This window comes from Salvelinus alpinus, chromosome 11, assembly GCF_045679555.1.
Source record: "Salvelinus alpinus chromosome 11, SLU_Salpinus.1, whole genome shotgun sequence".
In the NCBI taxonomy this organism is placed as follows: domain Eukaryota; kingdom Metazoa; phylum Chordata; class Actinopteri; order Salmoniformes; family Salmonidae; genus Salvelinus; species Salvelinus alpinus.
In genome coordinates, this window is record NC_092096.1 from 62,734,607 (window position 1) to 62,762,309 (window position 27,703).

At 44.8% G+C, this 27,703-nt stretch overlaps 3 protein-coding genes across 10 annotated transcripts in view; 2 read left to right on the plus strand and 1 right to left on the minus strand.

The window, feature by feature from the left end:
• LOC139534652 (reticulon-3-like) overlaps positions 1-3,408 on the plus strand; it is a 34,484-nt gene extending 31,076 nt beyond the window's left edge. For 3 of the 4 annotated variants that reach the window (XM_071333963.1, XM_071333962.1, XM_071333964.1), the window contains 2 exons: positions 628-686; positions 828-3,408. In XM_071333963.1, coding sequence (XP_071190064.1) covers positions 628-686; positions 828-876 — 108 coding nt within the window. In that variant the 3' untranslated portion in view covers positions 877-3,408. The remainder of the gene's footprint in view (positions 1-627; positions 687-827) is intronic. The other variant, XM_071333961.1, reaches the window with a different exon arrangement.
• Positions 3,186-27,338, minus strand: LOC139534653 (zinc finger translocation-associated protein-like). 3 transcript variants are annotated; one of them, XM_071333966.1, is made up of 8 exons: positions 27,153-27,338; positions 26,792-26,953; positions 24,043-26,396; positions 23,659-23,779; positions 8,624-9,148; positions 7,927-8,265; positions 6,249-6,737; positions 3,186-6,126 (listed from the first exon to the last, which is right to left on the minus strand). In XM_071333966.1, exons 5-8 carry the CDS (start codon positions 9,096-9,098, stop codon positions 5,657-5,659), a joined length of 1,773 nt encoding a protein of 590 aa, XP_071190067.1. In that variant the 5' UTR covers positions 9,099-9,148; positions 23,659-23,779; positions 24,043-26,396; positions 26,792-26,953; positions 27,153-27,338; the 3' UTR covers positions 3,186-5,656. The 3 variants fall into 3 exon arrangements, with proteins under 3 accessions (XP_071190067.1, XP_071190068.1, XP_071190066.1); XM_071333967.1 differs by having other exon boundaries at positions 23,659-26,396; XM_071333965.1 differs by lacking the exons at positions 23,659-23,779; positions 24,043-26,396; positions 26,792-26,953; positions 27,153-27,338 and adding an exon at positions 9,666-10,134.
• On the plus strand, positions 10,891-22,867 carry LOC139534651 (uncharacterized). 3 transcript variants are annotated; one of them, XM_071333958.1, is made up of 8 exons: positions 10,891-11,037; positions 11,889-15,627; positions 16,848-17,759; positions 17,978-18,033; positions 18,127-18,188; positions 18,432-18,749; positions 18,852-18,957; positions 20,339-22,867. In XM_071333958.1, the coding sequence occupies exons 2-7, from the start codon at positions 12,118-12,120 to the stop codon at positions 18,947-18,949; spliced, it is 4,956 nt and encodes a 1,651-aa protein (XP_071190059.1). In that variant the 5' UTR covers positions 10,891-11,037; positions 11,889-12,117; the 3' UTR covers positions 18,950-18,957; positions 20,339-22,867. The 3 variants fall into 3 exon arrangements, with proteins under 3 accessions (XP_071190059.1, XP_071190060.1, XP_071190058.1); XM_071333959.1 differs by lacking the exon at positions 20,339-22,867 and adding an exon at positions 19,427-20,319; XM_071333957.1 differs by lacking the exon at positions 20,339-22,867 and adding an exon at positions 19,232-20,318.
• Positions 27,339-27,703: the final 365 nt, after the last annotated feature.

The following is a 27,703-nucleotide window of genomic DNA, read 5'->3' on the forward strand; positions in this document are numbered from 1 at the left end:
GCTGGTTGAGTGCTTCAAGTTCCTTGAAGCCCACATCAGCAATAAACTAACACGGTCCAAGCATGGGGGGATTTTCTTAACTGCATTGTTGGTTAAGGGCTTGTAAGTAAGCATTTCACTAAGGTTGTATTCGGTGTATGTGACAAATAACATTTAAGGACAGCATTTTATTCTTCTAAACAAACACAGTGTGCAAAGTAACCATAACAACCGTAATACCGTATGTCATGGTATCTGACTACGTGTTTTTTAGCTCTTGACTTCTAATTACGCAATAAGGCACAAGGAGGTGTGGTATATTGACAATATACCACGGCTAAGGGCGTCTTAGTGTCTGCTTACAGCCCTGATCCGTGGTATATTGGTTATATACCACAAACCTCCGAGGGGCCTTATTGCTATTATAAACTGGTTACCAATGTAATTAGAGCAGTAAAAATACATGTTTTGTCATACCTGTGGTATACTGTCTGAAATAACACGGCTGTCAGAAAATTAGCATTTTGGGCTCGAACCAGTTTATAATTTTGTTTGCACAACGAGACATTGTTTTATAGATCAGGTCTGTTTTGAGTTTGACTGTAAATGACTATAAAACTCAGTTGCCTTCCTCTCGTTCTTCCCCAGACTCAGATTGATCACTACATGGAAATCGCCCGTACTCAAGTCAACACGACAATGGCCAAGTAAGCGGTCCCAACCAAGACTGTTTCAATGTCCTCTTCTCTGTCAACAGGATGTCGGAGTTCAATTGACTACAGTGTCAGTGTTGTCATGATCATTGGTATGTTCTGATGGTTTTCATTTGTCTATCTTTTCTCCTCCAGGCTGCAAGAGAAACTCCCTGGAGCCATCAAGCGTACGAAAGCTGAATGATTGACCCTCATACATCTTAATCACCATCCTCCATCACATTTATCCCATCTTAAACCCCCTGCCCTCCCCCTCTCCCTTCTCTTTCCCTACTGTCTCCCTCCCGCCTACCATCTGCACTGAACCAGCTAGGTAGAAAAAAAAATCTCAAATGCTACTCAATATTCAATGTAAACCGCTCAGCTTAACTACAAGAATTTAGGAAAAGAATGGTGCCTATTGCGCCAGCAGGAAACGCGTCTCTAACGGGAGGAAGTGATGTAACGCTTCAGCATAACACATGTCTTTGATGCAGGGGTCAAGTGAACTAGACTGAATCAATGACCTGGTATTGTAGTGTAAAGTTGGGAAGGTGTAGGGAGTATCATTGACGAGTTAGGACCAGTGTTTGTTTCGCAAAAAAGCAGATGTCTGTACTTTTTAACTATGCCTTTCACTGAACATAAGTTTAAAAAAATAAGTGAAAAAAAGAGCTAACTGATAAATAACCTTTTGGGTGTAATTTGTGGCTAGTCTTTTTCCTTCTTTCTCTGTGTAGCAGTTGTATGGATAAACAAAAGAAAATAGTTGTTTTGAACCTGGTACTGGGATTTCACTGTTACTGATTGGCCTGTTATGGAGTTTTCTTCCCCTTAAAGGCTCGTATGTATAACGTTTCTGCAATGCACTGAACTTTTCAAATCCCATGAGCAGGTTGAAATAAAAGGATTGGAACACTGAACCAGCTGTGACACTTTTGGTATAGTTCACGCCGTTTTGATTTGTAGTCACATTTTACCAAGTGCATCCAACAGGCTCTGTCTTTCTCTGCTGTGTGAAACAAGTTAGCGCTGCTTTTTAGAAAGGGGGAACTCTCTCTTACAGCAGTCATAACTCGTTTTTTTAAAAGCAACTGTTCAAGTCATCAATGTCAGTCTCACGTTCACCTGTTTATTATTATTGTTAGTGATATGATTATTACTTATAGGATTGCTGCTGTTGACTCCCTTTTTAGCTCTGTAAAAGGCTCCATAGTATCTTCATTGCGCTTCATAACTGCTCGACTTCTCCAGTGAGACCTCTTGGAAAACGGTTGGATATGGGTTCAAAGACTGTTTGCTTTTTGGAAGGTAGTTAGCAGTATAACCCCAAAGAAACGATGGGTTCAAGAAGAGGTCTGGTGGGTGTTGTAGTCACAGGAGGTTGGTGACAGCTTAATTGGGGAGAACGGGCTTGTAGTAATGACTGGAGCAGAATCAGTGGAATGGTATCAAACACATGGTTTCCAGGTGTTTGAGGCCATTCCATTTGTGCCGTGCCATTTTCCCCTCAGCAGCCTCAAATGCAATGGATTTGTTTTTTTATTTGAATGCCATGAAGTGAATGTCATTGCATAAGCTGGAAACACATTTTCACACTTTATATATAGGCTGTATCATATAATTTTATTTGTTCAGATAATTATTTGTGATTGTTAAAATAGTTTGGATTTCAATAAAAACCGTGGTCAACTATTTTAAGGCTACTGTTACGTCTCTGTGATGGCAAAGTGTCTTCGAAAGGGATTTTAAAAGCAATTTGTAGATGGAAAAATATAATGGCCGGTTCTAGCGCCTACTGTGATTGTTAATAATCAGACATTGTGCCCAAACTAAGTTTGCACGTCATTTTCAGAGCAATCTCTCTACATTTCGCACTAAAGCTAAACGACTACTGTTGTAACAACTTCTACAATGAGCGTTCTCACATTGCCTCTCATCACTACTCAGATGTCTGTTAACTGCTGAACGTTACCCTGCAACATTGATGGAACATTTCTCTTCATGCATGCAAACCAGTGTTTCATATTGGGCCCCAATGTTGTCAGTGGTCACACTGCCTCACATAGTTGGAGCAGCAAAGTTTCTTGGTCTCCTTGTGCATGCATGTGTGTGTATCCAACTCCGTGACAGTTAAAGTCTTACTCTACTCTCCACTCATTAACTCACACTATTGGACTTTTGTTCTAGATGGTTTTTTTTCTCACACACACACGTTCACCCACCCACAGTTGAACGTATCCAATGTCTGTAAACCACTGTCCTTGTGACGCTGGACTAAAGGAACCTTCAGTAGCCATGATGAGGACCTCATGATGAATAGGTGTTCCAGACAGTTAGACTTTTCATGGGGCGCTTTTTCATTGAAGGAAGGCAATGCTACCAATGTTTTCAATAGATTATAATGCAGACCTCTTGATTTATTTAGTGCAAAATACAATAAATCTACATGCAAAAAAAAGTTTCCATGACACATTTGCCTTTATTTATTTTTGGGGTCTTTTTTTTCTTGCAGTGGTGGGAGGGGTGTGGCAGGAGTTTTTTTGGGGGGGTGGATTTGGAAGGAGTTTTTTTTTCTTCTCTTTGGCATTCTTTTGTTTTGCTTTTGACTGTATTGGTAACCAACATCTCAGATCTGATAGTTATCATTGACTAGTTCACATTTTGGAGCTATAAAAAAATTGTGATCCCTGTACTGATGTCAAAGTGGAATAAATAAAAAATGTCAAGGACAAGATTTTGGGTGATTTGTTTGTCCATCTGTGGTATGCTCTACAACTTTTTGAAGAGTAAACATTTCAGCATGTCTGAACCGTTGGGATTAAATGGAGTCAAGATTAAAAATAATTTTGAAAGAGAAGATTGGGTCCAGTCTGCACATATGGAAGGTAATATGACTGGTTTGATCAGAGGATTATACTGTATACTGTAATAGCCATGGTAAACCCAATCAGGTATTCATGCATTCATTCACAGTATTGCTTTAGGTTCTCACCAGCTGTGTCTACAAATGACCGTTGAAGTAGTCAGTTTTACCAAAATGTTTTCTACATTTCCCAGATAACCAGTCAAACAATATTATCCACATCCTTTTTTTATTACAAGGCTCATTTGAGGACAGAATGCATATCAACCTTTTGCCAAGTACAGGTTGAATACAGAGCAGGTACTTGAAATAATTGAGGGAAGACCATGAAATCAGTCCCGTAAAAAAAAATGTTTTGCTTGTGTCCTCACCCAAGCTAACAAAGTACCACCAAAGGGTATTTTTAATGTGCCCCCTATACACACACTGACACAAACATACATGTAAATCATTGCAATAGACAAGGTGTATTCTTATTCAATCACTTTGCCATATTTAAGTCCTATTTTTAAAAAACATTTTTAAGTGCTGAGTCACAAAGCTTATTACAACCTGATTCTGTGGCCGCTCCAAGCCCAGATGGAATTATTTCACCTCTCCTTGCCCATCCCCTGCATGCAAAAATGACCACTGCGTCAACTAGGGCAGTGTCTGAAAACAACTGTCAAATCCTTTCTTCCTCCGTCCTTGTTTCCTCAACTCTCAAAGCGCATTAGAGAAGATCGAAGGTCCCCCCCCCTTGGACCTGCAATGCACTTTGAGAGTAATTGAGGAAACAAGGACAGAGAAAGCAAAGATTTGAAAGTTAGTAACGTTTTCACACAACCGAAGTCAGCAACACAGGCAGCTTAGGTTAGAGGAAGTGATATTCAACACTGATGTCCCTTCCTCTCCACATAACTGGACAAATGCTGCCATTTGGTTCTTTGAATGAGACAGTTAAGTCCATGGGTTGTAAACTGTTGTCATAGTAAGTGTAGTTTGTCGTTCACTCTCTTTTGTTGCCTGTCGTTTGTTCCAGCTGTGCACTGGACAACTTTCCTTTCACTGTTGTTGGAATCCGATAGGACCATTTTAACTACAGTTGAAATGAATGACAACCAATGTATGTGCTAATTTTGACAAGCTAACAAGCGAGCACAGATGAAAAACAGACAATCCCTGAGTTGTTATTTTTCCTGGTGGAGTGATATTTCAGAGGTCACTGAAATAAGGGCGAGTGAGGGGGTCATTTCAGAGGTGGTTAATTTGGTGATTTATTTCCTGATGCTGTTGTCATTTTTTTTTAATGTAGTTAATTGTTGTTCATTGTTGCATAAACCTTGTAATATGTGAGTTATTGAAATGGAAGCCGTACATGTGAAATCTTCTATAAATAAAGCTAGAATGCTCTCATAAACTAAGTGCCTCAGCTGTAGAAGGCAATCCCTCCACAATCATGCATGACTTCAGAATTCCCATGCAAAATGACATTCACGTGGCATCGTTTCATTTTATCAGTGAAGTAGAAAAAATGGCCGTAATTACAAACCTTTTTGTAAAAACCACGTGTAAAAGTGCTTGTAAAAGAAAATCATAATAATTCAAATATTCAACACTATTTACATAGATTTTTGTGTGTGCAGCTTTTTTTTGTTGCTAATAAGAGAATCAGAAATAGCTGTGGGCCATTGTAACAATAGTGCTGTGGGCCATTGTAACAATAGTGCTGTGACACTGGAAAAGACAAGGAAGATGAGATCTTCTAATTCAAGAATGAGACAAATCTCTGGAGGACGCCTATTTACCTCATTGTAAACAAGGAATTTCCTTTTTAAATAACGGGATGTAATTGAGTCACTAAAGATGATCACATCTTTAAGTGTTGTTCATTGTCTTTAGCAATACACCTCAAACACCCTCTCATTCAATCACCTACACACCCAAATCTAGGTTTTAGTACATTTTTGGGACAGGAAGTGCTATATTGTATGCTCGCTGAAACAATCACCAACTGTGCCAGTCACTGCACAACTCATGACAGAGCTCTACCAAGCCTTGTTTCTATCTTCCTCAGAAAGAGAGACTTGGAAAGGAAAGTGGGGTGGACAGAGAACAACCATGCCTGGCGCCCCTCGTCCTAGCGGACAAAGAGGCCAGCGGTCGTCTGTCCGAGTGCCGTGTGTCCGTGGTCTTGTGAGGAGAAACAGTCATCCGAGTGGACGAAGTGCAGGGCAGTCTGGTTGTAGCTGAGCAGGGCCTGCTGTCTCTCGTTGGGGCCATACACCAGAGAATGAGGGTGAACCTGTTGGATGTGTCTCTTGATGGTGCTGACTTTGAGAGTGGCTAATGTCGCCCCGCACACCATACAGATCAACCCGTGTCTCCGGCAGTCATAGTCCATCAGAAACTCCATCCTCCAGCGCACCTGGTAGTTCCGCCGCTGGTCCTTGCCCGGGTAGTGGCCGTGGCGCCCCGGAGTCGCAGGCATGGTGGCGACCCCCTCCTCCTTCTTTACGGCCTTGGGGGTGGCCATCTTGGTGGTCCTGTTGTTGTTGTCGGCCATCTCTCCCGCCACAGGGAGGCTGACAATGTCACTGGGGTCCACTTCTGTCAGAGAGAGGGGGGAGTCAGTCAGTAAGAGGGCAATTGGTGAATCACTTAGCATTTCCTCTTTCTCTGAAAGTAGCTACAGTCTGTCTTTTACATTGGTTGGAACTTAAAATATTTACCTTCTTTCATCTGCACGGCAGGGTTGTCTTCCGTGGGAGCCTCTTTGGTCCAGGCCTCGGCCATGGCATCCCTCTCCTCCCGGGCCAGGCTGGTGGTCTCAGGGTGGCATTCCTGGATGTGGCGGCGGAAGCTGCTCACCTTGGCCATGGGCAGGGCCTGGGAGCACACCATGCAGAAGGTGCCACGACCCTGGGGTCCGTAGGCCACCATGTAGTCCAGGCGCAGCCGCCAGGGGAAGCCCCCACGGAGACGCCTCTTCCTGGGTTGGTGGAGAGGGAGTATGGGAGTGGTCATCTCTGGAGCTCCACCAACGCCATCACCGCTATCAACCATGTCCTGTATCTCTGATAACGCCTCATCGTTGTCCTCTGCATACGTGTCTGAGCCGATCTGAATGGTCTCCAGCTCATCAGAGAAGTCCACCCCAGCATCTCTCTCGTCTTTGGTGTTGGGCTCAGATTTGATGAAGTCGTTTAGAGGGTTGGATTCTGATATGGGGGATGGGGTGGGGTTGAGGAATGAGAGTTTAGTTAGGGACATAAACACTGAGAATACAAAACATTAAGAACACCTGCTCTTTCCATGACATAGACCAGGTAAATCCAGGTGAAAGCTATGATCCCTTATTGATGTCACTTGTTAAATCCACTTAAATCAGTGTATATAAAGCAGAGGAGACAGGTTAAATAAGGATTTTTAAGCCTTGAGACAGTTGAGACATGGATTGTGTATGTGTGCCATTCAGAGGGTGAATGGGCAAGACAACAGATTTAGGTGGTTTTGAACAAGGTATGGTAGTAGGTACCAGGCGCACCGGTTTGTGTCAAGAACTGCAACGCTGCTGGGTTTTTCACGCTCAACAGTTTCCCGTGTGTATCAATAATGCTCCACCGCCCAAAGGACATCCAGCCAACTTGACACAACTGTGGGAAGTATTGGAGTCAACATGGGCCAGCATCCCTGTGGAACGCTTTCGACAACTTGTAGAGTCCATGCCCCAATGAATTGAGGCTGTTCTGAGGGCAAAAGGTGTGGGGGGGCAACTCAATATTTATTTTACCTTTATTTAAACTAGGCAAGTCAGTTGAGAACAAATTCTTATTTTCAATGACGGCCTAGGAACAGCGGGTTAACTGCCTTTTTCATGGGCAGGACGACAGATTCTTACCTTGTCAGCTTGGGGATTTGATCTTGCAACTTTTCGGCCCAACTCTTTAAGCACTAGGCTACCTGCCGCCCCGTACGAGGAAGATGTTCCTAATGTTTGGTATGCTCAGTGTATATTCAAGGATATAAATGGCTATTAACCAGCGTATCAGTTGTTATCAGAACAAAAGCCATTTTAGATCAGTGCTGCAGAAAAGATCTATGTAACTGGTTTACCTTTGTACACAGATACATACAAATGTAACAAAAATAAATCAGTCCAGCTCACTTCAAAACACACACATTCAAAAGCTGATAAAACTTCCTGAAGCCACAGTGACTGAAATGAAAAGGCTGCAATGCTAGCTCACCATTAAAAACACATTTTATTCAAGCAACTATTAAAAGCTTGACGTTTCGGCCTTCATCAATGCCCTTCATCATAACAATGACAAAGATGAAGCCACAGTTACAGAATAACTCCCTCCCTGTCCTGTTACCACCCCCACGTCCTACCTCCCTCAGTCTCACCATGTGTCTGGGCCCAGGTCTGCAGGATGCAGTGCTTCTCCTCCGAGCTGTAGACCAGCGACTGGGGGTGGATGTCAAGCACGTGGCTCTTGATGTGGTCCAGGTGGAGCGAGGGCAGCGGACGGCCGCACACCATGCAAACCAGCCTGCCCGCCTCCGCCTGGTACTCCATGAGGAACTCCTGTCGGAACCAGGCGTGGAGCGAGTCGTTCAGGTAGCGCTCCAGGGTCTTGGCAGAGGGCCCGGGGAGCTCCTCCTGCTGGAGGGGGACTGAGGGAGAGGGTGATGGGGTCGTGGACCGGGGCTGGAGTTTGGGGGACACCATACCACCAGGTTTTCCTATGAAAGGTAAAGTGGAGAGGGGATATGCAGTTTAAATGTTAACGTAAATCAAAAAATATAGTTTGACAATCACATAAAAATGTAATATGTAACCATCTGTAAAAAGACAATTCAGGTTAAGATCATTAGTACGAGAGCAGCCTTTTTTCTTACGACTACATAAAGCCACTGCACAATGACATCACCCTCTTACACGACTGTAAAAGTGGATCTTGGCTGTATGAGCATGACTGTACAACATAAACACTTAACAGACATGCTCATACTGCCACCAAGTGCAAGATCCTGAAACTCTTATCATAAAACTAGGCCATGATATTTTAATCCACTCCAGTCTCCAGAAACCCCCACCCACCGGTGGAGTGGCGAGCACAGTCCAGCAGCTCCTCCTCCTGTCCCTGGGAGATGGCGGCCACCCCTCCGGCCGGACAGTACAGCCTCTGGCCCCCCTCCAGACCCAGGTGGCTTTCCCAGCCCGAACGGATCACCTCCTTGTCGGCCGAGCTCCACAGCAGAGAGTCCGGGTGCTTCTGTCTAATATGCCTCTTGATGGTACTGAGTTTGAGCGTGGCCAGCGAGCTCCCACACACCATGCAGATCATGCCGTGGCGACGGGGGTCAAAGTCCATCAGGAACTCGCTGCGCCAGTACTCGTGGTAATAGCGCCGATGATCCCTGCCCGGGATGCGGCTGAGGCCGGGTCGGGAGGCGCATTGGACCTTCTCTTTGCGTCCAGAGGGGCCCGGGATGGGAGAAAGGAGGAAGGGGGAGTCCGGACCCTCGGTGACACTCCAGTAGCTGGTGCCTGGGGACCAAAGGGGGGTCACCATCTCTTCCTCGTCATCATCGCCCACCTGGCCATTGGTCAGACCGTCCTTCTCTAGGAAAGAGAGAGCGTGTGAGAGAAAGAGTTAAGAGATTCACATGCAATAGGTATAGGTTATTCCTGGCAATGATGTAATGAAGCAGTACATTTCAAAGCTCTATAAGGTATAATTCTAATTATATTTCTCAGAATGGCTCGTATCACATACCCCGACATTACCAAATATATGTATTCCGTTAGAAATACGCAGACACAATAATTGGGGTTCATAATAAAATCGTTAATCTGTGGACAATATTCTATTTTCGCACGGAACCCCCGCCATCAGAAACAGGGCAGCGACTCCATTAAGACGAGTTAGCCGCCGCTAATTTCCGCTGGGTGGCGACTGTGCATCACAGCAAGCAACCAGCATGGTATTTTGCCTTTGTTTATAGTGGAGCCACTGAGACAAGAGGGCCATGCTGCTAGATGGCATTGTCCGTCACACAGATTAACTGTGACAAAGGGTGGCGAGCAGACTAAGGGTCGAGTCTCCGTACTCTCGAAACAAAAACATTACAATCTTTACCTCCTGAACAGTGTCCCAAGTCACTCTGCTCTTGCGTCGCTTCCTCCTCTCCGCTTATTATTAATGAGAGAGAATCTGCCTGCTCAGCACACGGAAGGACCACAGGCTCGCTCTCCCCGGTCTCTTTCTCTTCCATTACTCTGCAACGTTACACTATTTACTAATGCCTTCAATTCGCTCTGATAGACCAGGTAGGAACTGTATTTTTTGAGAATCGTTCAGCACGCGTTTTGCAAGCTATCTAGACCATGAACGGACACATCGCTTTTTGGGTGCCCCTCGTCCCCCACGCACTCAACCTGGAGCAAAGTTAACTTTTCATATATCGCTACGATATTTGGTCGGTTTTATATCCTTCTTCGGGTGTGAGCCTCTCCTGTTCATGATGAGCTATAGCGGCCTCTTGTTTGTATTTGAAGGCTCTGCTTGTCTTCAGGGTGGGGAGCCGAGCTTGGGGCCCCTGGGGCTCCTTAAGGGGCTCCTGGGTAAATTTAAAGAGACAGTAGCGGCATTCACGCAGCGACACGCACACCCAGGGGCCAGATGTGTGTAGGTTACGTTCTACTGCAAAATTAATTGGACAAACATGTAACACTTTACCTTGGTTTTGTTTTCTTACTTAAAAGACAACGGTTAATTAAATATATATATGGGGGGGGGGGTTGTTGAATTGGTGTCCATAGTCGGCCTACTCTTCCACTATTTATGAATAATTCCTTCTGTACACTGACTTCTGCATAATCTCAGGGAACATCATTACAATGTATCTTGCACTGTCATTACTTCGTGTTCATTATAGTGAACTTTTGAGGTATTGAGAGAAATACTTCTATATTCCCATGTGCAAATATTTGCCAAAATGCTCAAATTCGCAACCATGGATAAATATAACACCGGTAGCAACATTGTCTATAATTTAAATATTTGTGGAAATGTTGCATCTGTCAAATGTTCTAGAACAGATATTAAATTACCAATTCTTTAATTGATTGGATTCTAATTTATTGATTGGTGCAGTTTTCCAACATGGTACAATTCTATTACCAATAGTCTAGAATACAACTTTGTTATAGGGTGGATATGTGTGGCGTCTTGGAGACACAGTATATGGATAAAAATTGCTCAATTTCATTGACCATCTATAAACCAAATTATGTCCCCTGTTGTGGTAGTACGGCTTTAAGAGGCTTGTGTCTGTCCACGCGACGCAGTTTACACACAAGCAGCAAGGTCCCACATCCTGGTACTTTTCAACGTTGTCAAGGAAGGCATCGATAGAGAGAAAGGCTCGAGGGAAGTAGCTGCAGTGTCCTGACAGTATATCTGTCCAAACGTTCACAAACTGTCCCGGAAAGTTAGGTGTAACTACCAGGTAATGCATATGCATGTTTTTTCACACCTTTTCAACCATCCTACTCTTTCACCGCTAGCTTGGATATATGCTTTTCGATTCATTTAGACAAGAAACACACGCAGACAGACGCCAGTCCGTGTGGACAGGGGAGGAGGAAGAGATTGTCCATTGTACGCTGGTAGAGACATTAATATCACCAAAGGTGTTACATTTTCCGGGGGGTTTTCGTTTGAATTTGTGGCTATGCTTTAGTACTCGTCGGCACACTGCGTTTGGTATTCGTATGAGAATAAATAAAGAATGAAAAATGGCACACGACAGACATAATTTGTGATAGACGGAGGACTTGGTTTAAAGAGACAGTGCCATTTGTTCTCTTCCTGGTTGTTGTGCATGCTCTTTGATGCTGGCTGTCTGAGAGCGAACACAGCCTGTATTTGGATGCGTTGCAGGATTCATATGCCAAAAATATTACATTTGTATAGTCTAAATTAGGAACCACAAAATATTTGATTAATTAGGCCTATATTAATTAGTTAAATAGGGTGCGCACAAGTTATTTCTTGCTTCCTTTATTTTTATTAAAGTCAATATCTAAGCCAGCCAGAAATTGTGTTAATAAATGCCAATACTCGACAATGATATCAATATATAATTTACTATATTGAATATTTAGCTTTAATTTTGGGATGGATAAATGGGGTGCAACCATGTAGTTTGAAGACGTATGTTTATTAATTTGGTTCCTAAACTGGCAACAGTTTAAAACAACTTCAAGATGTGATATGTCAGCAAACAATCACATTTCCCAAGACCTATTAGATTAGTATATTTGTCTCGCTAAGCGTGTTGTTTATTCTCATTTTCAGGACCATTTGTTGTCTGTTAATGTCAAGATGTGGCGGGTGACCACCAGAGATGGGAGACGGACATAACAAGACCTATAGAATGTTACTCAATAGCATACGACAATGTAGGCTAAAGGCTGACAGCATCCATTTTAGGTGAACATTGGACGAAGGAGAGTGGGATGAGTGAAGATTCTGCAGCCAGCACAGTTTGGTGAAGAGCACGAGAGGTGACCAATCAGAAACTAGCATGCCAACCACCAAGGGAACTGGAGGGGCTGGCAGCCCACGGGGTCAGCGCTACCGTCCAGCCTCAGAGTTCGACGATGCCACACTTGCCCAAAAGAGAGAGTACTGGAAGACCAAGAAACGAGAGCAGAGGGCCAAGCTGTCAGAGGTCAAGAGGGAAAAAGATACAAACAGAGTATGTAACTCCTTGGGCAGAAATGCAGTCCATAAGACCCTAACCTCTATGGTGTTGAATCCCAGTGCCTCTTGTTCAATGGCAGGGTCTGCCCCCACTTTGTTGAATAGCGATGGTTCCTACCAAACCAATGTCGATGGTGCACCTGTAGTTTTATTAAAGGGAAAGGGTTCTGCTATCTCCTATCATCTGAACCATAGTGTTGCGGAAGAGGACCAAAACTCTTCCTCAGCAAACCAAAAGGAGAAGTGGTTCCAGAGGATAAAACTTGACAAAGTCTTGCCTCAGTTCCCAACGTCCAGTACAGGTCCAGGAGAAGGTGCGATGGTCTGCAAGATGTCGGTGAAAAGTTCCCCAACAGGGGGCACTGTGATCGGAACGGTTACCTCAGCCAAACCCAACGGAGTGCTGCTCAACAGTGGCTCCTCCTTGCCTCTGGGAAGAGTGGCAGTGAGACCCTCAGGTTCTGCACCTCGCCAACCACAGAGCGGAATGACTATTCTGAATGGCGGCTCTCCTGTAGTGTCAACACAGAAGCATCTGGCCACCCAGAGTGTATCAAGGCCTGATGCGTTAACTGAGACGCAAGTTACCGTGCGTGTTCAGCCTGGACCGCTAACTGCTAACATTACCTCAGGGTTGCCCATCGTGACCAATCAGCCTGCCCCTGTCCTCATTCACAAACCAGAGGGTAGGCCTATAGGGATGAAAGTAACACAACTAGGTGGGACAAAGCGTGACCCGGTCACAGGCCAAGAAGTTAGTTGTATCAACGACACATCAGCTACACTGGAGACTGCGGAGGACAAAGCCGCCAAGCGCAGAGAGAATTGGCGCATCAAGAAGCGAGAACAGAGAGCGAAGCAGGCGGTTAGGTTAACGAAGGCTAGAGAGAGAATCACGAACATGGAGATAACGTTGCAAAAAGCTGGACCCAACGTGGTCATTGAACGTCCTCCGTCTGCTTTGAGTGGACAGGGCCATAGGCAGTGTATTAATAGAGTCAGGGTCCCGTTCATCTCAGCCGGACGCCTGCTGAAGAACGCCAGAGCAGTGGCTAGCGTTGTAGTCAAAAGGGAGTCTGAGGATTCAGTCCTGGCTAAGCTAACTGCAGTCAACGCTAATCAACAGACTGTTCAGGTAAAAGTAGAGAATCCGCAGGACGCTGAACCAACAATGCAGACTGGCATGGCATCGAATGTCATTGGTTTTAAACCTGCAGGGGAACCAAGCAGAAGGCTCCCTGGTCCAGGGCAGTTTGCCAACACTAGCCAAGGTATGGTCCGTTGTAGGACTCCGAGACAGAGGTTCATTGAAATCCAAAGGAATTTCCTGGGTCAGAGAAACATGAGAAAGTCCCCCTGTCATGCTACAGCCTTCAAAACCTGCAACGCACTCCGAGAGGACCCAACGGAGACACCCGAGCAGAGGGTGTCCCGGAAGCGGGAATACTGGCGTGTCAAGAAGCGGGAACAGCGAGCTAAGCTGTCAGTGGAAGTCCGAGCTAAGATGAAGGAGAAGGATGCTCTGATGCGAAGAGTCAACCGGTACCAGAGCATATTGGAGGATATGAGGAAGGCGAGAGCAGCGGGCTGCAACACACTGCCACAACCAACAGGAAATGGGCCGACCCACACCAGCGCCTCAGAGACCATCGGAGGGTTCATCAAGGAGGACGGTACATTGACCAATACCATTCCCCAAATGTATCTCATTACAGAAGCAAAAGAGACAGGGGATGAAATTGGTGGCATCGGTGGGATGCCTGTTAATAATTCATTTACGAACACTAACATACAGCGCCAACACCAACTGCTTCCCAAACACACTGGTGATACATATAGTAATATGGTACATCAAATACGGGTCAACCCACCACCTCTAATCCGTCCTGCTCAAGTTAATGTCTCCTGTCCTCCCATCGGCCTATCAATCAGAAAGCCTCCCAGGTTAGTTTCAGGCAGCCCCCCGAAAAACCTCCCTAATCCACACACAGTCGTCCAGCCCCAGAGTCGTATCACCCTCACACACCCTCAAAACATTCAAAACACCTTTCCTGGTTTGCCTACAGCGATACCGAAGCCGGCTAGCTGGGTCATGCAGATGGCTGTCAAAGCTTCTACAGCATCAGCAGCGCTCAACTTGGACCCAAAGCTAACAGAGGAGGAAAAGATGGCTAAGAAGAGAGAGTACTGGAGGGTAAAGAAACGAGAGCAGAGGGCGGCACGCGCCACCCGCCTAAGGCAAGGAGTTCAAGCTAGGGGAAAGACTGCCTCACAGAAGAGGCGGAACCAAAGGTTAGCACGATTAGCTATCGCCATTCCCAATGTCAACAACACACTGACTATCAAGCCTCTCTCAAACACCAGTGTGTCCACGTCTCCACAGGGAGACCAAATCAAACAAGAGAGAGGATCAACCTCAACAGACGCTCCATGTCCTCTACTGGAACAACCCCTCTGTGTTGATATCAAACCGTCCCGGTGTTCACCGCCACCACAGACCGAGCCACCAGACCCAGCCTCGAGTGCTGACAGCCAGGCCACCACTCTCTTGGTGGTGGCTTCTATGAAGAAGCTGCTGGAGGAATCCCTCAGCACTGTGGCTGACTGGAAAACGGAACAGCCAGACTGTATTACAGAACAGCTGCCTTGTAAAAGTGATCCTCAGACATGTTCTTACAAGGATGCTTCCGTCCAGATGGAGGTCAAGCCAAATCTACCTCTGCTCACCCTGGAAGATGAGGAGAAGGTCTCCCTATCTGGTGACCTATCGTTGGAGGTCAAAGGATGGAAGGTGGATGCTGACGCCTTGCCATCCTGCCAGGTAACCATTTGCCCATTGAGCCCCCATCCTAAGGACTCTCCCCTGTCAAGTCCTTGCACTGAAAGTCTGTCTTTCCCAGCTCCCCCTCCCTCTGAACCCACCTCTCACACACCCACACACTCTTGGTCCCACACGGCAGCTTCCAGAGGACCACCCCTCCCTCGCAGAGCCCAGAGGCTGCGTGCCAAAAAAGCAGGACACCACCACTGCTGCTCCCCAGAACCCCCAAAGCTACACCATCAGCCTCAACAACAACAACAACAACCACCTCATCAACAACATGAAAATCAACATCGACATCAACCACCTCATCAACAACATCAAAATCAACAACAACTTCAGCAACATCAGCACGCCCCAGAGGTGACAGGCCAGAATGTGACTCTGGAGAAGAAGAGGGAGTACTGGAGGACGATAAAGAGGCAGCAGAGAGCTAGGACTGCCAGGCAGGGAGGAGGGGGGCTGAGGCGGGGGGACTACGGCAGACGACTGGCCCTCAAAGCAGCACAGGTGGGTGGATGTCATTTGTAATCTTGATATTACATTTCATCACTGCAGATTTCGTCATTCACAATGGTAGCCCTCTACCTATCATTTCAATTAAATTTGAGGCAAAAGTATGTTTTGGGGTTATGTCAGTTGGAGTGTGGAACTGATATGTAGTTTGCAAAGCATTGTAGGTGCTTACAGAATAAACTGTAGAGTTGTCTTCTGGTCAGGCCCACTGTCAAGTCCAACTGAAATACCATGAACCTATACTGAACAGAAATATAAATGCAACAATTTCATAGATTTTACTGAGTTAAATTCTTTAGGCCGTAATCTATGGATTTCACATCACTGGGTATACAGATACGCATCTGTTGGTCACAGACAACCTTTAAATAAAAAGTAGGGGTGTGGATCGGAAATCCAGTCAGTATCTGGTGTGACCACCATTCGCCTCAAGCAGCGCGACATCGCCTTTGCATAGAATTGATCAGGCTGCTGAATGTTGTACCACTCTTCAATGGCTGTGCAAAGTTGCTGGATATTGGTGGGAACTGGAACACGCTGTTATACACATCGATCCAGAGCATCCCACACATGCTCAATGGGTGATATGTCTGGTGAGTGTGCAGGCCATGGAAGAACCGGGACATTTTTAGCTTCCAGGATTTTTGTACAGATCCTTGCGACATGGTGCCGTGCATTATCATGCTGAAACACAAGGTGACGGCGGGATGAATGGCACGACAATGGGCCTCCAAGATCTTGTCACGGTATCTCTGGGCATTCAAATTGCCAACAATAAAATGTAATTATATTTGTTGTTTGTAGCTTATGCCTGCCCATACGAAAACCTCACGCCACCATGGGGCACTCTGTTCACAACGTTGGCATCAGCACACCGCTCATCCACACGATGCCATTCGGTTTAGTGTGGCCTTTTACTGTCCCCAGCACAAGGTGCACCTGCCACACCTGTCAGGTGGATGTGCGTATTAAACATTTCTGGGATTTTTTCTTTCAGGTCATGAAACATGGGACCAACACTTTTACATGTTGCATTTATATTTTTGTTCAGTCTATTTGAGGAAGAGGGGGATATATATTCTGAGAACTGGACAAACATAAACAAGTACATTTTTGTAAAGATCAACATATAGATCAAATAACCTTGGTTATTAATGTTTCTGTATATTGTGACATAAAACTAATGTAAACGTATTCATTGATTTGTGTTTCAGGTTTCGAATCTCCTCATTGTGAAGACACACACACAGAGGCCAGTGCAGAGAAGCGGAAGCTTCGGTCTACACACAGCACCATTGCTCGAACTGCAGTCCCCCCCACTTCTCCAGCCTATATCTCCCCCTGCTTCTGGACCCAAGGCTAGCCTCAGCATGGTCACCAACATCCCTACACTTCTGGTTGTAGACCCCACTACCTCCAACATGGGACAGCCATATGATACAACACAGCTCAACCCTCCTGTCAACTGTACCAGCATCTCCAATTCACCCATTGGTCACACAGGGTCCCCACAGACATCTCATAGCTTCAGTACCGTGTCTATCCCTATAGGAGGTGGTGTCACTGTCCCCCCATTGAGTGAGGGGAAGAAAGACGGGCTGCTATTGGTGGAGAACCAACAGGAAGCGGCCCCAGGATCCAGCGCTGACTCGCCCCACGTTCTAAAATGGAGACTGCGAGTGCAGGAAACCTCAGACACCGATACCTCACCCATCGCTACTCTCACACCTCCTCCCAACCCTTTGACTAGCATAAAACTCTTACCCATTCAGCATCCCAGTCAAACATCCTCTTTCACCCCAACACAGACTCCTTTCAAATATCAAGGTGCTCAGATTTCTCAAAGTGGGAATGTACAAAATGTACGATCGCCTACATTGCAGGGGCTCACCAAAAGCCCTATCTACATAAGCCCAATGGGTCCGCCCAAGCCAGTGCCGGGGGAGTCGGAAGAGGAGACTCTGAGGAAGAAGAGGGAGTACTGGAGGGTGAGGAAGAAGGAGCAGAGAGCCAGGAAAGCAATGAGAGATGGGGAGATGACAGAGAAGAGGCCCTCGGTCAACTGGCAGCCCATCCTTCCTAACACTCATCATCCTCAACAGCTGCTTGAGGAGATGGAGACACAGGTAACATTTTCAATAGTCAACATTTCAAAGAAAAGGCCATATAATATTGTAAAAAGTCAGAATTGTATGTTTAACCATTGACTGAACCGTAACTTTGCTTAAATCATGCATTGATACCAAGGGTTGAGGATTCAGCCTTGGGTAACTTTCATTCCTCTTGGTCAGTTCATTTTTTTTTTAGGGCTGACTAACTCCTTTCGTTTTTTTCTCAACCAAAGGAACAGGATCCTGACCGGTGGTTCAACACCTCCGAGGACTCTGAACTACTTCTGAGGTGAGACAAGTTTTCAGACTTTTCTCTGACGTTTCTGTTACCTCAGTGTGTGTGTGTTGGTAGTAATCATAACTGATGTCCTTTTTTCCATAGTACTTCCACAGAGACAGACATGTGCTACTTTCCTGACTTTGGCCAAACTGAACCTTTAGAAGGTAATACATTTGATACTTCTAGATCTTTTCAGCCTAAATCTAGCTATAGGCCTTTCTTAGAGTAACCTTGTTGTCTTAGTAGAAAATGTGGCTAACTAGCCCAAATATTTATTCAAATATGTTGGACCCCTGGCTAGTAGAAAGTCATCATGGACTAGTAGAAATTGCAGTCTACTGGCCCGACTGACCAGTTCCCAAAATCCTAAAGTTCCATGTCTCACAATACCACTATCTTTCCTCTAGACGAATCAGAGCTCCTTTTCCTACACGACGATCTTGGCGACAACTACGACGGCGCCATCTCGGATGCTGTATGGAGGAATCGCTACCTCATGGACTACGACCCGCTGAACCAGCTGCTGGTGTGCATGGTGTGCGGGGAGCTCCAGTACTCCCACAGCCTGGAGGGGGTGAGGGCCCACATTGACGAGGCCCACCCAGATACCCTGAGCCTGGAGTCCCCGGAGCACCTTCGCATCCTAGAGGCCTGGGACGAGCAGGTGTCCAGGAGAGAACGCTTCTTCACCAGCCAGCTGCAGCAACACAGTGGGACGATGGGAGGTAATTAGGCTATATTAGAGGGCCCAGAGTTCTTCCTGTTCCTGGCGATGGGGAAATTTGGTATTGAGTATTTCTGTTATATACAAGCACATTTTGTTTCAGGGGACAGTGTCAACCTCCCAGCAGAAGTAATGGTTGATACAGAGGACTCGTCATACCCGACGAACAGCAAAAGCTCTAGAACGATTAAAAGACTCTGAGGGCTAAGGTGAGCATTTGAGCCTTCATAACTGTACATTGCACAGACACCATCCATGTCTGTATATCATAATGTTGACCGTAGCTCTCTGTATACCAAGGGGTGTATTCTTATGTCTGTAGGAATACGTTTTTCCGACACATTGTTTGACAAACTCGTACGTCCTACCTACTTGTCCTAATTTACAGAAGCACAAATAGCTCAATTCCAGACAGCATAAAACAATAGAGGAAGTGAAAACATTTCTGCTGTTTTCTTTTGTGTATTATCTTTTCCGGAGCAGTTCCTCTACAAAGGATGAACTAAACTTGGAACTGTATAACTGTATAGAGGACATGGAACGACAAGAGGCAAGCTTTACCTCATTAACTTTGGGATAGACCCACACATATACACACACCCACACGCACTAATGTATCTTCTTGCTGGGTTTTTTTTACCCCTTTTTATCCCCAATTTCGTGGTATCCAATTGGTAGTTACAATCTTGTCCCATCGCTGCAACTCCTGTACGGACTCGGGAGAGGAGACGATCGAGAGCCATGCGTCCTCCGAAACACAACCCAACCAAGCCACACTGCTTCTTTGACACAATGCCCACTTAACCCGGAAGCCAGTTGCACCAATGTGTCGGAGGAAACACCGTACACCTGGCTACTGTGTCAGCGTGCACTGTTCCCGGTCCGCCACAGGAGTCGCTAGTGCGCGATGGGACAAGGACATCCCTGCCGGCCAAATCCTCCCCTAACCCGGACGACACTGGGCCAATTGTGCGCTGCCCCATGGGTCTCCCGGTTGCGGCCGGCTGCGACAGAGCCTGGACTCGAACCCAGAATCTCTAGTGGCACAGCTAGCACTGCGATGCAGTGCTTTAGACCACTGCGCCACTCGGGAGGCCTTCTTGATGTTTTAGCGCCATTTTGTAGCGATCATCATTCACTACTACTACTACACCATGTCTCCTGTGCCCTAAACCAAAATAATACACTGCTCAAAAAAATAAAGCGAACACTTAAACAACACAATGTAACTCCAAGTCAATCACACTTCTGTGAAATCAAACTGTCCACTTAGGAAGCAACACTGATTGACAATAAATTTCACATGCTGTTGTGCAAATGGAATAGACAACAGGTGGAAATTATAGGCAATTAGCAAGACACCCCCAATAAAGGAGTGGTTCTGCAGGTGGTGACCACAGACCACTTCTCAGTTCCTATGCTTCCTGGCTGATGTTTTGGTCACTTTTGAATGCTGGCGGTGCTTTCACTCTAGTGGTAGCATGAGACGGAGTCTACAACCCACACAAGTGGCTCAGGTAGTGCAGCTCATCCAGGATGGCACATCAATGCGAGCTGTGGCAAGAACGTTTGCTGTGTCTGTCAGCGTAGTGTCCAGAGCATGGAGGCGCTACCAGGAGACAGGCCAGTACATCAGGAGACGTGGAGGAGGCCGTAGGAGGGCAACAACCCAGCAGCAGGACCGCTACCTCCGCCTTTGTGCAAGAAGGAGCAGGAGGAGCACTGCCAGAGCCCTGCAAAATGACCTCCAGCAGGCCACAAATGTGCATGTGTCTGCTCAAACGGTCAGAAACAGACTCCATGAGGGTGGTATGAGGGCCCGACGTCCACAGGTGGGGGTTGTGCTTACAGCCCAACACCGTGCAGGACGTTTGGCATTTGCCAGAGAACACCAAGATTGGCAAATTCGCCACTGGCGCCCTGTGCTCTTCACAGATGAAAGCAGGTTCACACTGAGCACATGTGACAGTCTGGAGACGCTGTGGAGAACGTTCTTCTGCCTGCAACATCCTCCAGCATGACCGGTTTGGCGGTGGGTCAGTCATGGTGTGGGGTGGCATTTCTTTGGGGGGCCGCACAGCCCTCCATGGGCTCGCCAGAGGTAGCCTGACTGCCATTAGGTACCGAGATGAGATCCTCAGACCCCTTGTGAGACCATATGCTTGTGCGGTTGGCCCTGGGTTCCTCCTAATGCAAGACAATGCTAGACCTCATGTGGCTGGAGTGTGTCAGCAGTTCCTGCAAGAGGAAGGCATTGATGCTATGGACTTGCCCGCCCGTTCCCCAGACCTGAATCCAATTGAGCACATCTGGGACATCATGTCTCGCTCCATCCACCAACGCCACGTTGCACCACAGACTGTCCAGGAGTTGGCGGATGCTTTAGTCCAGGTCTGGGAGGAGATCCCTCAGGAGACCATCCGCCACCTCATCAGGAGCATGCCCAGGCGTTGTAGGGAGGTCATACAGGCACGTGGAGGCCACACACACTACTGAGCCTCATTTTGACTTGTTTTAAGGACATTACATCAAAGTTGGATCAGCCTGTAGTGTGGTTTTCCACTTTAATTTTGAGTGTGACTCCAAATCCAGACCCCCATGGGTTGATAAATTTGATTTCCATTGATAATTTTTGTGTGATTTTGTTGTCAGCACATTGAACTATGTAAAGAAAAAAGTATTTAATAAGAATAGTTAATTCATTCAGATCTAGGATGTGTTATTTTAGTGTTCCCTTTATGTTTTTGAGCAGTGTATATCAATGAGGGATGTCACTGGGCTCTATAATGTCGTTGTGCTTTATAACATACTAAAGCACAGTCAGGGCTCTCCCTCAGTCCACAGCACTGGGTTAACTTAACCTCCCTATTATGTGTCCATGACAAACAGGTCAGTGATGTTCTTCAATCTGAATGAATGTGTCCTTACTCTTCAATGTATCAGGATCTATATGATCCAGGTTTTTAAGGGTAAATAGCAGACCTGTGAATTTGACTTAGAGACCATGCGTCCATTGAAATGGTCTACAGGTGATCAATTGTTCAATGATTGATATTTGTCTGTACATACAGTACATTTTATAATTTTACTTAATGATAAGTTTATTTAATATTTCTCACAAATACTATCAGTTTTGTATAAAGTTTTGTACTGTATTAACAATTTGTTATTCAGGTCCAAGACCATCAGTTTTATTTCTTCCCTCTTCACAAGGGACATCCTTGCATGAGGGTATTCTAAATATGTCCTAAAATGTACTGGTATAATTATTTTTCTTGCAGCATACTGTATCTACAAGACTGACTCTTCAAAATACTTATTTGACACACAAAACAACATGTTTTCATAAATCGTTGTTCTGGAATATAGAAATGTTCTTCCTTTTAATAAATGTAAACATTGTTTTTGTAATGCTGATTTGACAAATGTATTTCTGCACTGTAAATACAACACAAAATCGTTATGTTTAAAGGGGTGGTGAAATGTCAAAACCCTTTTAATGTATTATTTGATTGCCTATCACTTAATTGTTGCTCACGTTTTGTTTCTGATCTGATTCATATTTCCTTGTCTATTTATACTGTATACATTATTCTTAATGCCTTTATTTAGTCTGAACAATCAGTCAGTGGCACAGATATAGATTATTATTACATTTTATTTAATTGTATCCCTGATTTTTAACAATCAATTATCAGCATATGTATTTTTTATTACTTTTTAAACAAACAAAAAAATATTGATCCATTGGCCTGCTGCTTGGTTGTTTTATATACTTCCTATATGTAACAGAAAATGTGTGGAATGGACTTCCATTTGTATTGTTTTTGGTTCACCAATATGCTGACAATAATGTCCTATAGAGCACAAAGCTTTGGAAGTCAGTCTTCTGTTGTCTTAACAGACTGAAAATGCATTGAAAACAGATTGTACTGTGATTTAACTTTTTCTTGTACAGCTGTAGCAAACTGTAAATGTACAGGGGACACTGACCAAGCTGTATGATTATACCTGTTGAGAATGTACCTCTTTGAATTGGTTCCTACCTTTGTCTGTTTTAAAAGGGAATGTTCAAATGCCTTTTCGGTACTAATAAACCCTTTTTTCTATCTTTTAAAAGTGGTTCTGATTTATTGCTAGCTGGCACTATCAAGGAGGGTGTATATGAGGCCATAACTTTATCCCCATTGTCAACAATACTTAAAGATAAGTCAACAATGTGCATCACAATTCACTTCAACTGTCCAATTTTTTTGAAAAGGTGATACATATTTAAGGCAACTGACTGAGTTAATGTCAATGCACACTAGTTTCAACACTGATTTAGGTTGTCACCCTTCACTCAGGTACAAAGTAACAAATATAATGAAAATACTATGAAAACAGTATGGTACGCATAAGAGATTATGTACATCAGTCGTATATTTTTCCTGATTTGAGGCTTTCTTGAATCTTGACACGGTGCTAATTAAAAGTAAGCGCAAGAGCCTTGTCAAAGACATTTAAGACAACATTAAATGAGTTTAGAGGGCGTTGGGTTAAATAAGTACCTAAGCTTGGTTTCTTGAAACCTACAAGTTGACAATAGGTGGGTACAGTATACTTCGGTATTAAATCCACTTATTTAATGAAATCCTATTACCAGATGTTTATGAGGCCCAGGAGTGACCTGACAAGGAAGAGTTAGTTATGATAAAAGCTCTCAGCTAATACTCTCTCTGGTAGAGAAATGGGCTCTGTCACAGTCCTGTAGCTGTTTACTGCTTCCCTCTCAAACGCTACGGCGATGTTCCTCCTCCACAACAATGTAGGGAGCCGTCTCTTCCTCTCCTGATATATAGGATCCTGACTAGTCTCCCTGCTGCTGAAAAACATCCCCACAGCATGACGCTGTCTCCACCATGCTTCACCTTAGGGATGGTGCCAGGTTTTCCTCCAGACGTGACACTTGGCATTCAGGCCAAAGAGTTCAATCTTGGTTTCATCAGACCAGAGAATCTTGTTTCTCATGGTCGAGGTGCCTTTTGGTACCTGGAATGCATTTCAATTAATTGGTGTGCCTTGTTAAAAGTTCATTTGTGAAATGTATTTTCCTTAATGCATTTGAGCCAATCAGTTGTGCTGTGACAAGGTAGGGGTGGTATACAGAAGATAGCCTTTTTTGGTAGAAGACCAAGTCCATATTATGGCAAGAACAGCTCAAATAAGTGAAGAGAAATGACAGTCCATCATTACTTTAAGACATGAAGGTCAGTCAATCCGGAAAATTTCAAGAACTTTTAAAGTTTCTTCACCTGCAGTTGCAAAAACCATCAGCCACTATGATGAAACTGTCTCTCATGAGGACCGCCACAGGAAAGGAAGACCCAGAGTTACCTCTGCTGTTGAGGATAAGTTCATTAGAGTTAACTGCACCTCAGATTGCAGCCCAAATAAATGCTTCACAGAGTTCAAGTAACACACATCTCAACATCAACTGTTCAGAGAAGACTGCATGAATCAGGCCTTCATGGTCAAATTGCTGCAAAGAAACCACTACTAAAGGACACCAATAAGATTAAGAGACTTGCTTGGGCCAAGAAACACGAGCAATGGACATTAGACTGGTGGAAATCTGTCCTTTGGTCTAATGAGTCCAAATTTTAGATTTTTTGGTTCCAACCACCATGTCTTTGTGAGACGCAGAGTTGGTGAACGGATGATCTCTGCATGTGTGGTTCCCACCGTGAAGCATAGAGGAGGTGTGATGGTGTGGTTGTGCTTTGCTGGTGACACTGTCAATGATTTATTTAGAATTCAAGGCACACTTAACTAGCATGGCTACCACAGCATTCTGCAACAATACACCATCCCATCTGGTTTGAGCTTAGTGGAACTATAATTTGAAACAACACACCTCCAGGCTGCGTAAGGGGTATTTGACCAGGAAGGAGAGTGATGGAGTGCTGCATCAGATGACCTGGCCTCCACAATCACCCGACATCAACCCAATTGAGATGGTTTGGGATGAGTTGGACTGCAGATTGAAGGAAAAGCAGCCAACAAGTGCTCAGCATCTGTGGGAACTCCTTCAAGACTGTTGGAAAAGCATTCCAGGTGAAGCTGGTTGAGAGAATGCCAAGAGTGTGCAAAGCTGTCATCAAGGGTGGCTACTTTGTTTAACACTTTTTTGGTTACTACATGTTTCCATGTGTTATTTTATAGTGTTGATGTCTTCACTATTATTCTAAAATGTAGAAAATCTGAAAAATAAAGAAAACCCTGGAATGAGTAGGTGTGTCCAAGCTTTTGACTGGTAACAACATTGAGAACCGTATGTTTGCAGTGCATCATCTGGAGTTGCACCTAGCCAATGATAACTGATAAATTAAATATAGGTTGTTAGTGATGCGGTTGAGACTGAGGCGGACCAAGTCAACAAGGTCCCCAGGGAGCTGCAGGGGGACGGGAAAGGGGTTGGCGTGCTTGAACTTGGGGAACCATTAGAAGATGCGCTGGTACTTCCTCATAGGGTGAATCTTGTCCCTGAAGATCTGGACCTTAAGTCTCGACATTTGGCATGATACCTGATGATACAGAACATGAATGAATGACAAAAAAAGGGTCTGTCAATGAAATCTCTAGCTTCATATTTTAATGGTTTGAGAGCCACTGTTCTGAAAACTGTGGGCCAAATCGCGCTCTCTCTCTCTCTCTCTCACACACACCAGTGTTACCCCTATATTCATTTAGCAGGGATGGGCAACCGCTGCTAAATTGTTGCCGCCACGAAATATATATATTTTTTAAACAATACAAATGTGGGGTTTGGTAAAATGTTGTCAGTATAAATATAAACGACTAAAACCAGATGTAAAGTATGTAGAAAAGTTAATCGACCTATATATTTTTTAAATAAGATCATCTTTGACAACTAACAACCACCACTAAAAACTAGAGTCAGAGAGAATCTAAAATTCCAAAAGTGTCATGGCATGGGGCCCCCATTGATTTTGTTACATTTCAGTCACTCAGATAGCATAAGCCATGGCAAAATGTGTAGTATTGCAGGAAATTTGCTTTAAAATAGCAAAACTGTGTCTGTGGCCAAGAGGAGGGTCATTAAAATATTTGGTCGGAGACCACGCAATTGGCCACGCCCACTAGCACGCCCCTACGCTAACTTTGCCACCGTTGCTGAAACAAATCGTAGGGGAAACAGTAAACACACAACACAACCACACCACTGTCTCCCCCCCAACCACCATAGTTCTCCATCTGTTCCAGCAGGTGCACCCCACACTCCTGCTGTCGGGGGTAGTGTTTGAACATGCACTGGATAAAGTTCCTGGGCACAAACACCTCCTTGGGGAAAACATCCAACAGCTTGTTGTAAACTGTAAGGTCCCGTTCCACACCGAACTCTGGCACCTTCTTCAAGGCTGCGTAAATGAACTCTACGCGACCTCGATGCCATATGCCCCTCTTCCTGAAGACATCCACCACTCCGTTGAAGGTGGCTTTAGTCTTTGCCTTCCTGGCCAACCTCTCAAACAGGTCATCATGAGTTATCAGTGACTTGTCATTTATTCTACCCTCGTCCTCTTAGGTCTGTGGGTACGAGCTGGCTCTTATAACATCCAGGGCTGCCATGGAAACGCCTCAGTGCCTGTTGAGGACGAGGAAATGTATTGATGAGGAGATACAAGCAGTCAACATAGTTCAACAAAATGCATAAAAGGGTAACTTGATACACCGTAGTGCAGGGCTCTCCAACCTTGTTCCTGGAGAGCTACTATCCTGTAGGTTTTCATTCCAACCCTAATCTAGTGCATTTGTTTCTAATAATGAATTGGTTTATAAGATGAATCAGGTTAGTTACAACTGGGGTTGGAGTGAAAACCTACAGGATAGCTCACCTAGAACATGGTTGGAGAGCCCTGCCATAGTGCTCCTAACCCTACGATTGAGGATAACGATCATCCATCGCTATCCACTCAAATTTAACTACCATGTCGATGTGATTACCTGGGGAAATTCCTATGGATTTAGGGTGTGACATACCTGGCCACAGGTGTTGTGTAGTGTAATTAGGGGAAATGCTGTGGCTGTCTGACACAGGGTAGCATGTTGGACAGCTGCTCTGACAGAGGGGGCCAGGAACCACACACTCTGGAACCGGAGTAGACAGCGGGCACTGTTCATGGTTCATGCATCATGTGGCTCCTACAAAAGAGAAGAGTGAAGCTGACATGATTAACAAGATAAGCAGATGGGACAAATAGTACAGGGACACTATGAATCTGCACTAATATTAATATATTGTGACAGCTTGCAAAACATACGTGCAGATTAATCTCTGTGGTTTTAATGGAAGCATGAAACAAACAGACATAAACACAGGAAAACATACTGTATCTTTTACCTAGCTATAAGTAGCCATGTTCAATTTATGACTATGTGACAATTCAACTTGTGAGTGACCTTAGAAGCTCGCAAGTTATACGTAGAGGTAAACGTGTGGTGAGATTAATCTCCATTGTATCAAGTCTCCTTCAGACATGTCACTCCATGGGCATCTCCATGTAGAACCCCCGGATGCATTTCCTGGTTCAACCGGGTTTTTGTTCCCCCATCATAACAAAAACAAGGACGCCGAGCTTTAGTTCCGCCATGGTGTAGATGAAGATAAGTACAAAAACACGCCACCAGGTGGCAGGAAATATCTTTGAAATTAAAAATATCAGTTGAACAGAACTTTTGGATGACAGGAGGTATAACTCAAAAGGTAGTACTACAACGTTTCAGTAAGGAGCATTTTATTATTACATACACACATAGCCATCGCAAAACGCGGGGATAGTTTTACCATACTTGTCTCCACGAGCATACTTTAGGAAATTCTGGTGCGGAGTCTATGTGAATCTATTGGGTGAATTTTCACTTGTCCCCCCAATGTTCAGCTCATTTCCTGGA

Excerpts from the sequence above, each read along its gene's own strand:
- LOC139534651 (XM_071333958.1), top strand. The coding sequence starts at position 12,118 with ATGCCAACCACCAAGGGAACTGGAGGGGCTGGCAGCCCACGGGGTCAG. Across the intron at positions 15,628-16,847 it reads TGGCCCTCAAAGCAGCACAG|GTTTCGAATCTCCTCATTGT; the intron begins GTGGGTGGATGT and ends TTTGTGTTTCAG. Across the intron at positions 18,750-18,851 it reads ACACAGTGGGACGATGGGAG|GGGACAGTGTCAACCTCCCA; the intron begins GTAATTAGGCTA and ends ATTTTGTTTCAG.
- LOC139534653 (XM_071333965.1), bottom strand. The coding sequence starts at position 9,801 with ATGGAAGAGAAAGAGACCGGGGAGAGCGAGCCTGTGGTCCTTCCGTGT. Across the intron at positions 9,149-9,665 it reads CTTGGGACACTGTTCAGGAG|AGAAGGACGGTCTGACCAAT; the intron begins GTAAAGATTGTA and ends TCTCTTTCCTAG. Across the intron at positions 6,127-6,248 it reads TGCCGTGCAGATGAAAGAAG|AAGTGGACCCCAGTGACATT; the intron begins GTAAATATTTTA and ends TCTCTCTGACAG.